Source organism: Cebus imitator, unplaced genomic scaffold (genome assembly GCF_001604975.1).
Source record: "Cebus imitator isolate Cc_AM_T3 unplaced genomic scaffold, Cebus_imitator-1.0 Scaffold344, whole genome shotgun sequence".
Taxonomy (NCBI): domain Eukaryota; kingdom Metazoa; phylum Chordata; class Mammalia; order Primates; family Cebidae; genus Cebus; species Cebus imitator.
Genome location: NW_016107659.1, coordinates 1,174,043 through 1,184,598, shown reverse-complemented (window position 1 = coordinate 1,184,598; position 10,556 = coordinate 1,174,043). Strand labels below are relative to the sequence as shown.

General features: G+C 33.7%; 1 protein-coding gene across 11 annotated transcripts in view; it reads left to right on the top strand.

Moving 5' to 3' along the window:
* FYB1 (FYN binding protein 1) overlaps positions 1 to 10,208 on the top strand; it is a 169,633-nt gene extending 159,425 nt beyond the window's left edge. For 4 of the 11 annotated variants that reach the window (XM_017505896.2, XM_017505894.2, XM_017505897.2 and 1 more), the window contains 3 exons: positions 6,121 to 6,154; positions 8,228 to 8,259; positions 9,373 to 10,208. In XM_017505896.2, the coding sequence (XP_017361385.1) occupies positions 6,121 to 6,154; positions 8,228 to 8,259; positions 9,373 to 9,395 (89 nt within the window). In that variant the 3' untranslated portion in view covers positions 9,396 to 10,208. Of the gene's footprint in view, positions 1 to 6,120; positions 6,155 to 8,227; positions 8,756 to 9,372 lie in introns of those variants that run through there. The other 7 variants (XM_037730438.1, XM_037730441.1, XM_017505895.2 and 4 more) reach the window with 3 other exon arrangements.
* Positions 10,209 to 10,556: the final 348 nt, after the last annotated feature.

Sequence of the window (10,556 nt, the reverse complement as noted above, 5' to 3'; positions counted from 1 at the left end):
AAGAGCAAAACTCTGTCTCAAAAAAAAAAAAAAAAAAAAGAATAAGTAGCCATTCAGAATAACTGCATAATCTACTATCATTTTCTATTGGAACATCAATAATTCTAAGTACTATTACAAATACTAGAGCTCTCCTGTCCTCTTACAATGTCATCTTCTAAGAATAAGAGGTGAAATGTTTCATAAACTTCTGATAGATTATAATCAAGAGTTTCATGTAAATATCTTTTTTCTTTCTGCTGCAGTACCAATGTACTTTACAGTTTCCCAGTTCATCGTTAACTACCTAAATTCTTAGATGGCTTTGGGGTACATCTCAGACAGGATGGAAACCACATGATTATATGGCAGCACCTACCTGTTGCTTTTTATGTAAAGACTTCCTTTGGGCTGGATTTTGTCTTAGATTGGCTTCCCCATAAAGGGAGTGATTCTGGAAAAATGCCAGCGGCAAGTGGATAAATGAGATAGGGAAGCGAAGGCAGCCAATAAAATCTTACGGTCAAAAAAGTTACCACTTGGATTATTGGAGCCTGATCCTGCTCTAGACCCCTGAGTGTCAGTGTTATCCCATCCAGTGGGAAACAAATTGGGGTATTTTTACACCAACTCCTGTCCTTCAGGAGCTGAATCCTATTCCTGGGCAGGTATGGAGGAATTCAGGATACTCAGTAAGCTGACAGAGAGTTCCAGAAGCCAGAGAAAAGCCACAAGTGAAAAAATTTTTAAATGTAATTACTGTCAGTTGGACCTGCAAGTACCCACGTGGTAAGGGTGCGGGTGTAAAAGAGAGGCACTAGGAGCATCTGTTACTGGCTTTCAGGTTAAGTATTATTCCAAGATTTAATCACCTTATCTGCTTAATTTCATTTGTGTTTTTCCTAACCTCCTGCCTTTCTTAATTTTTACAAACCTGCCTTCTCCTTCCACGGACTGGGTCCTTGACATTCTTAATTTTAAAAAACAGTTGCTTCATTCTTCGCACACCTCTATAAGATTATTGCAGGGTTTTAACCCTCGCTCTCCTAGATGATTGCAATAGCCTTTCTAATGACATGTCTATCTTTGCCCTTATATTCAGAATCCACTTCCACACAATGTTACCCAAATATTATTTTTTTAAATATAGCATTTAAGCTAGCACATAAAACTCTTTATGATCTAGCCTCACCCTCACCCACTGCTATTTTCCATCTACAACTGACACTTCAGAAATACAAACTATTTACTTGTCATTCCCTGAATAAATTAGATGTTTTGGCTGGGCATGGTATCTCACACCTGTAATCCTAGCATTTTGGGAGGCTGAGGTGGGCAAATCACTTTTAGTCAGGAGTTTGAGACCAGCCTGGCCAACATGGCGAAACCCCATCTCTACTAAAAGTACAAAAGTTAGCTGAGCATGGTAGCATACGCCTGTCATCCCAGCTACTCAGGAGGCTAAGGCAGGAGAATCACTTGAACCAAGAAGGCAGAGGTTGCAGTGAGCCGAGGTTGTGCTGCTGCACTCCAGCCTCGTGGTAGAGCGAGACTCGGTCTCAAAAAAAAAATTCTGTATTTCATCCTACTATGCTATTTTATTCAACTTGGAATGCCTGTGATTCTCTATTAAAAACAACTTAGTTGTCATCTAAAATTAGAAGCACCTCCAGTCCCTACTCCCAGCCACATCATCACAATTCATCTCTCCCCAACTCTACCATGATATTTCTTTTGGGGCTGTCATTGTCATTATTGTTTTACCAATCTATTACTCTTATTAGACTCCAAGCTTCAGAGTCACTTCAATGAAATATTCTCAACATTGTATTGTCAACACATTACACAGTGCCTTGCACCTTGCACAGGGTTTGCTGGATTGAATGAAAAATTTGGAAATTGCCTTTGCATTTGTAATCCAGCACCACGGTGAAACTAACATTATCCTTAGCCTCCATTCTTCTTTAATCCATCAAAAAAGAAAAGCATAGCTTACTTCAACCTGAAATTCATAATGATAGCAATTAAAGGCTAAAGCATGAACACCAATCCCTTACCACTACAGAGTGGGGCATAAGCCACTTCTACAGGCATTATCACATTCAATCAAGTCTCACCCACTGACTTGCGTGGGTGTTGACATCTTAACTATAAATTTCTGGCACATTTCCAAATGTTTAGAATTTCTCGCTAATATGTATGCATATTCCACAACTCTATGTCTCATAAGCTGTGAGTTTTCCCACCTCCTGTCACTGAAAAAAAATTTCTACAAAAAATGTAGAATGAGACACTTTTTGTCTGAGTTATTTGTGGCCAAAACACTTTCCATTTTCTTTAGGCATCAAAGACCAAGGGATTTTAAAGGTGCTTTTGATCTTCCCAAATCTAATTGATGATTTTTTAAACTTGCATAATTTTTTTTTCAATTTTAAAACAACACATGCCCACTGAAGGAAAATGTTTAAAATTTAGAAAGTTAAAATGTCATCCAAATATGAAGCTGCAGAAACAACAATAAAGACAGAGAAGAGGGGAAGAGTGACCATTTTTATAAAACTAGGATAATAATGTATATTCAGTATTATACACAACACTTTGTTTTTTCTTTTTATTATATTATGAGCATTTTGCATTGAAATTGGACATTGTTCCACTTGCCTAGGTAAATCTGTACCATATGATTTTATTATTTTTAAACTGCGTGAGACCAAATTGAGTACATTTAACTTTATTTCTGGATTTACTCACAACAAATAAAATAATGATGAAATATGATGTTGTCATTTTTATTAAGTAAAAATTTGAGAATATTAGAATGAAGGAAATTTCCACTTTTCCAAAGATTCTTTTCTATTTCCTCGGTTAATCTATATTCACAATACCCTTCTAAAAGGTAGTCATTAGTCCTGAAACACATCTGCACTGTAGCAAGCAAATGTTTGGGGAAGAAATTAACTGGCACATGTGCGGGGTAAGTGTTATTTTCCCAGCTAGCTCTACCCCACCACACATTTCACAACATTTGTTTCAAGCCATTATGTTCTGCTGTATGAATCTGAGGTTTCCAAATAATAATTTCATATAATATATGAGAATCCCTGCTGTGCCAGCACTCACAATATCACAGGGCTAAACGTAGCCACCATGCTACATGGTACACACCATGAGATTTTTGTTGTTGTTTATTTCATGTGTTTATATTTTTCACTAATATTCCCTGTAATAAATGTACACATGTAACATGAACGAAGAGATTTTCCTACTGCAAAAAAGATATATATTTCTTTTCACCATGGCATTTGTATGCCCATGTAACAATACTGCACAATCTGCACATGTACCCCAGGACTTAAAATATAATTAAAAAAAAGAAAAAAAGAATGTACAGAAAAAATAAAATAAAAGTACTGATCAAAGTAAATATATGTATATACACACATATATACATATATCTCTAGGACCGATAATGGAGAGATTATATAAAATTTTATGGTAAGTCACTTATTTTGACACTGTCATAAATCATGCTTTTAATAGAATGAAGTTTTAGCTGAGTTTTTTAAAGGTACCAGACAGCAAAGCCTGTACTGTATTAAACGTCATTTACCTTGTAAAAAGCTACATAATAGTGATTTTTTTTAGCTAACAAGCCCCATGTTATCACATCGTTTCTGCAGCACAGTACCATCTCACGTTCTGTCTCCCTAATACATTTTTCATAAATATTCTCAATTATTGATGTTTATGTATTTCACACACACACAATAGCAATAAAGTGTTCAACACAGGAGAAGGCTGTTCCTTAGAACTTGTGAACACACAGATACAGGAGGGAATGAAAATACAGGTTCAGAATCTAAGAAATATGTTTTTTAGAAGTAATTTGTAAAGTTGAGGTATTAAGCTGTATATCATGAATGATTAGCTTTGGTCATGTAAAGGACTGTTTTAGCTCTCTTTACATTTAGTGTTTTATCCAAGCCTGCAAAATTGTAGCATAAATGAGTTTTTAAAAATAGATTACCTAAAAGCATAAGCAAATAAAAATCTTTAATTTCTAAAATGGTGATTACATTCTCTGTTTTGAACTTTACGCTTGATGCCAGAATAGCTTCAGTCTCTGACAACTGTTTATAATTCTTATATATTTCTCTAATTTATCTTCCAATTTCATCTCAGAGACTTTATGAAGTCCTAACAAATCATATGTGATTGATTTCTGTATTAGAAACTTCAGTTCATATACATCAGTTTTAAATTATTAACATCAACATGAGTATGTAATGGGAACATTTACTATTGTGTTATTTTCCAATTTGTTTTAGCAAAAAATCCAAAATGAAAGCAGAACCCCCAATTTTAACTGATAAAAAAGTATGTGGCTATTACTATTTGTAGAAAACTGTTCAAATTTTAGTGTAGCTGTAAGTATAGATACAGATAGTAGTTATTTCAGGTATGAGGACCCTGATATAAAAATCCACAAATTGTTCTAAAAGCTTGTTATTTGCACAGATTTTTGTCTTTTGAGAGACACATGTTGAATTGAATTTGTTGGACATGAGCTTATCCCTTTTTTAAAAGTTATATTAAATTATTATGTATACCTTGTTTAAAAAGAAAGTCTGTTAATATGAAATGAACTGTGATATCAAAGCCTACCCACAGACTATAGATATTAATTGTAGATGGTCTTACATTAATACTTTTTGCTACCTTTGTATTAATTGAACTAAAAAGGAAGGTACAACATGTTCTATTTTTTTATACTCCAAGTAATATATTATGTTATTGTGCTTTTATTATCTTGACAGTTTTTTCATTACTTTCCTACTACAAGAATTCAAAGGTAGCTTTGATTCTTTCTATTTCAAATATGATACGTATAAATAGTTTTTATTAAAAAGTGGTGAACTTCTTGATAAAACATTTTAGTGGAGTTTTTTTTAACCCTATAATACTTAAAGGGAAAGTTCATTTTCTTAAATGTTAATGTATAAATTCAGTTTTATGATTCTAACTTTAAAAAAATTTTTTCATGTTTAATCAATAGCAATATGACATCAATACATTTAAGTAAGTTTATCACTTGTATTATTAATTTTGGTTATGAGCTTTCTCTTTATAATTTTTTAACATATTTAATTCAATCTAGAACCAAAATTAGATCTAAAGTGGACCAAGACCAATAGATTGACTCACTGAGAGAAATTATTTAGAGATTGTATTGAAGAAGCAACAAATGGTACTAATCTCAAGCATACAACAGATTTTAGGCACTAACACAAAACTAATTTTTCCAAATATTACTAATATTAATTAGATATCAGCAGACATTTTCCTAAGAAAAATAGTTTATATTTTTCCTGAGAAACGTTTGCACAATCAGGGGCAAATATAGGTGCCCCTTATACAACAACAACAACAAAATTTAGTTTTCTTGCATCAAATATGGTTTATTTTCTACTTGACCAGTCATCACAGAATCCATAGTATGTGCCCTTCCAATAATGCTTTTTGTTCCATGAGCGATGAAATGCAAATGTTGATACTGTCCAATAGTAAAGCAATATAGGAATTTCTTCCTCTGCTAAAAGAGAGCTGTTTTGAGACTATTTACAATGCATAGTCCCCCTAATAGTCAATATCTGGCTGGCATCTGAAAGGGGAGTTGAATAGAGTTCTATCTCTGCTCAATATAATAAAATTTTTTAAAGTAAGTCCTAGATCTGGTGGTATTTAAAATATTTACCAATAAGCTACTTTTATAATCTGTGCTTACTAAATTCTTCCTAAAACTGGATCATGACGGGGGGGTTAAAAATTGAAAGAACTCTGTGCTACAGCCTACAGTAGCTTAATGAAAAACGTTTTTTTATTTAAAGGGAAGGGAGAAAATATGAAATGGGAGAGAAAAAGAGACATATTGGAGAAAGAGAAAAGTTAGAGAGAAAAGGGAAAAAAAGGAGGCACACAAAAGTAGACACAAGGAAGAAAAATGGGTCATTTCCAGAGATAGATACAATTATTTAGTGTGCTATATTATGATTACTCTCGTGTTTTGATTTCCTGAAAGAACTACTACAGATTTTTCAAACCTGTATTATTAATAAAATGTATTTCCTTTTTTCTTCATAGATGGCTATGTCCTTCGGAGTTATCTAGTGGACAAGTAAGCCCATTTTCTTTTACTACTATGCATGTGAAAAGAATTTTGTGCCTTTCTTTGAAAAAGATTTCTAATCTTATTTAAATAACATAACTTACTAAACTATCATAAATAAATTTAAAAACAATATGCTATACTAATGTTAACATGTTAGTATCTGCAATAAAGTTAAGGTTTTCATAAAGTGCTACTCTTTTAAATAGGCAAGAAGCCCTTCTCATTTAAAATTATATAGCTCACAGTTAATAGTTTTCTATATTCATTAGGCTCTCAGCAAACACTGAAGACAGACAAGTCAAAGCCACTAACCTTTTCATTAATACTTTGCATTTTACTTGCTAATGCAATTGGTTGAATGCAATTAATTTGGGACCAATTATTGAGTTCACTGTAGATGCTAATATTACCTGTTAACAGTTAATAGTTTAGCCCTTAATTAAGGGCTTTGCTTCACTCATACTAGGCACAGTAGAGTACTATGTTGCCTTTTTTGGAAGCATGCCAGAAAAAAAGATAATAGTCAATGATTCTTCTATTCTTATGAATAAGACATTGTGACAGTCTGTCACAGTCTGGTACTAGTGTGTCTCTGGAGTCCCCCAAAACATAAGATTCTGTCCCAAGTAACCCATTGCAAGAAATGAACTCCATTGTCAGGTTAGGTAACATGCCAATGCAAAGATTTACAGAACTCAGCTCAATGAAAAGATCCAGGAGAAGTCACAAACTGTGTATCCGTCACAGCCTGACACCAATCAGAAAAAGACAAATCAGTGTGAAGAGCTTTGTTGGCAAACTAGTGGAGGCCAAAGAAAAATAATCATAATACCTTTGTTCTCAGCACATTAATCACAGTGGGAGGCATGAGACTTTCATAGGTTTTGTTCCATGAAAGATACAAAGTTTAAGGACAGAATGTGTAGCAAATAATAGGACAACATCTTCATCAGTGATTATTACAGGCTGATTGAGAGAATTTAGAAAGGACACTGCAGTAATTGTTGGTTCACTACTATTGAAGCGAACACTTAATAAATGTTTATCGTATAAATGACAGAAAAATCTGTCCTTGTTGCATTTGGATGAGATTTCCGTTAGCCAAACCCTCCCTCCCTTCCATCTCAGCGAAAAGATCCAAACAGAAGACATAGGGAACTCACAACATCTGCCATACTTGGCAGCAGTTTGAAGGGCCTGCTGCTGCTTCCATGATAAAGCACAGAGATTGTACAGTGAGGAGTTGGTCTGGTCTAAGAGACAAAGCCACCCTGCATTTCTGAACTTTAGAAGTATATCTTACATTTCAAGGGAATATTCATGTTTGTAATACTCTCGATTTTATTTCTTATATAATCTCCTGTTTGATTATAAGGTACTTAAAGCAAAGCTTGTCTCTTACTCATATTTATGTCTCCTGGTACATAGAAGGGACTCAGTATGTGTGTTGGATGGAAAATATCACAAAGATTCGGGGCCAGGCAAAACCTAAAATGTGTAAAAGTAGCAAAAGTGCTATTATGGATGCTGCCTACAATCATAAGTAATAGTTTTAAAATTACATAAGTCACCATAATAATCATATCTTAGCTACATATTCTGTAACTAATATTTATATATTTTATCATATGTATGAGTTATAATTAGAAACGTGAAAATGATGAAGCCATTTCCTATGCCAATTATTATTGTATTTCATTCACCATTTGCAATTCAAGTGAAAGTATGAATCTGATATTAACACATACTGCAGCTTTGAATTAAAGCCCGCAATGGGAGTATTACTTCATGATGTTCAGTACATTGTTAACAAACATGTCTTGCAAAGATGAGTAAGGCATAGTCTGTGCTCTTGAAGCATGTTTAATTATTCTGTATGTAAAATGAAACAGAGGATTAGATTAAGTCAATGAAAGAAGAGATAATATCAAATTTGTTTATACTTATAAATGCATATTATGCTTAACAAGCCTTAAATTGTGTCGTATAAAATCATACTGTTACTCTTTTCTTCTATGTATTGCTCTAGTGCTAAGAAGATAGTTTCTTTAATATAAAAATTATTTTTTACATTTACAGTGATGGAGAGATCTATGATGATATTGCTGATGGTAAGTCTTATATAATACCACCACAGAGAACAGTAACAGTGAATTTTCTGTTTTTGCAAATACTAAAAATAGTTTGTTGGATTAGAGACTTCCAATGTGATCAGAATTTGAATCACCTGAAAATAGAAAAGGTAAATGCCCTGGCATAATGAGGGGGAAATATCACATTTCCCACAAGGTGGGAAATTAAGGGAAAACCTCATTTGTTTTCTTTGAGAACACAAGTATGAAAATAATTGGTAAATTTTTCATTGTACTGTGAATCATAATAAGAATTTCTTTTATCCAAATAAATAAGCATTTTTGGCAAATAAAGAGGTACCTATTTCATAACCAGGAATGCTAATATTCTCTAAGCATCATATAGTTCCAAACTGTAATCTAAAAAATTAATCCAGTTGAAATGGTGCATACCGTTGACCATGATGCCCTTTAGTCTTTTAAACTTATTTTTTTTATTTTTTTTTTATTTTTTTTATTTATTTATTTATTTTTTTTTTTGAGACGGAGTTTCGCTCTTGTTACCCAGGCTGGAGTGCAATGGCACAATCTCGGCTCACCGCAACCTCCGCCTCCTGGGTTCAGGCAATTCTCCTGCCTCAGCCTCCTGAGTAGCTGGGACTACAGGCACGCGCCACCATGCCCAGCTAATTTTTTGTATTTTTAGTAGCGACGGGGTTTCACCATGTTGACCAGGATGGTCTCGATCTCTTGACCTCGTGATCCACCCGCCTCGGCCTCCCAAAGTGCTGGGATTACAGGCTTGAGCCACCGCGCCCGGCCTAAACTTATAATTCTTGCTCTTTAATATCTTCAACCTCATTCAGAGTGACTACCAAAAAGTATGTCTGATTAAGTGCCACATAAAATAATCTTGTCTCATTTTAATAGAGAATAAATCCATCCAGATGTTTTGTTGGAATTATATACTAAATTTAAAAAGTTAAATATATGGCCTTCCATTTAACTCATTTTTTATAAAGTGAGCCAGTTTTTTTTTTGTTTTTTTTTTTAATCCTTAGCCAGGACAGGATGAAACACTCATATTTCTGAACTTGGAATACTTAGTATGTTTTTTATAACAATATTTAAATTTGTACTTTTTTCTTTCAGGTTGTATATATGACAATGACTAGCACTCAACTTTGGTCATTCTGCTGTGTTCATTAGGTGCCAATATGAAGTCTGAATTTTAATTGGCATGTTATTGGGTATCAAGAGAATTAATGCACAAAACCACTTATTATCATTTGTTATGAAATCCCAATTGTCTTTACAAAGTTTTAAAATTTTGAGCATAGAAAACGATCTTTCTGCTTAGTTGCTATCTCAGAAGACTACATTAGTGAGGTGTAAGAATTATTAAATATCCCATTTCTGCTTTGGCTACAATTATGAAGAATTTGAAGATACTTCTTTTAGACCATCAATAAGTAATCCCCCTTCAAAAAATAAAAAGAAAAGAAAAAGGAAAATCATTCAAGAAGAAATGACCTGTCTAAAAAACCTAAGGAAGAATAATAATATACGGAAGGAAATTTTGAAACATTCCACAAAAGAAAAATTATTGTTTCTACTTCTAATTATGATTATGCTTTATATTCTCTATTCAAATGACCTGTCTTTTAAAAAGGCAGTGCTGTTTTTTCTCTTGCTTGTGGGTTAAATGTTTTAAAAAATTATAGCAGTAGTAGAACTTTTGTATAAAATTTGCCCCTATTTGGTAATTGTATATATATGTTAATTATTTGATACGAATGTTATGCATTTAGTATGCACATTGAAGTCTAAACTGTAGAAGAGTCTGAAACAAGTTCTCTTTTTGCAGATTCACATGCTAACAGTTTAATTCTATGCTCTGTTTAAAGTACTCTTATAACTAGAGTAGATCTGAACAAGGACAATCCTAAAATTATGAGGAGTGGAAGAATGGACCTTGAAACTAACAAGGCTTTTATGGCACAGCACCTTTTTATAATGAAGACACTTTTTAAAGTTTTTGTTTCAATTACTGCTACATTTTGTTTTCTTTATTTTCTTTCTTTCTTTTTTTTTTGGGGGGGGGGAGCAGGGGAATGGAGTCTCACTCTGTTGCCCAGGCTGGAGGGCAGTGATGCAATCTCAGCTCACTGCAACCTCTGCCTCCCAGGTTCAATCGATTCTCCTGCCTCAGCCTCCCGAGTAGCTAGGACTATAAGGACCTATGACCATGCCCAGCTAATTTTTTTGTGTTTTTAGTAGAGACAGGTTTTCACCCCTTAGCCAGGATGGTCTCAATCTCCTGGCCTCATGATCCA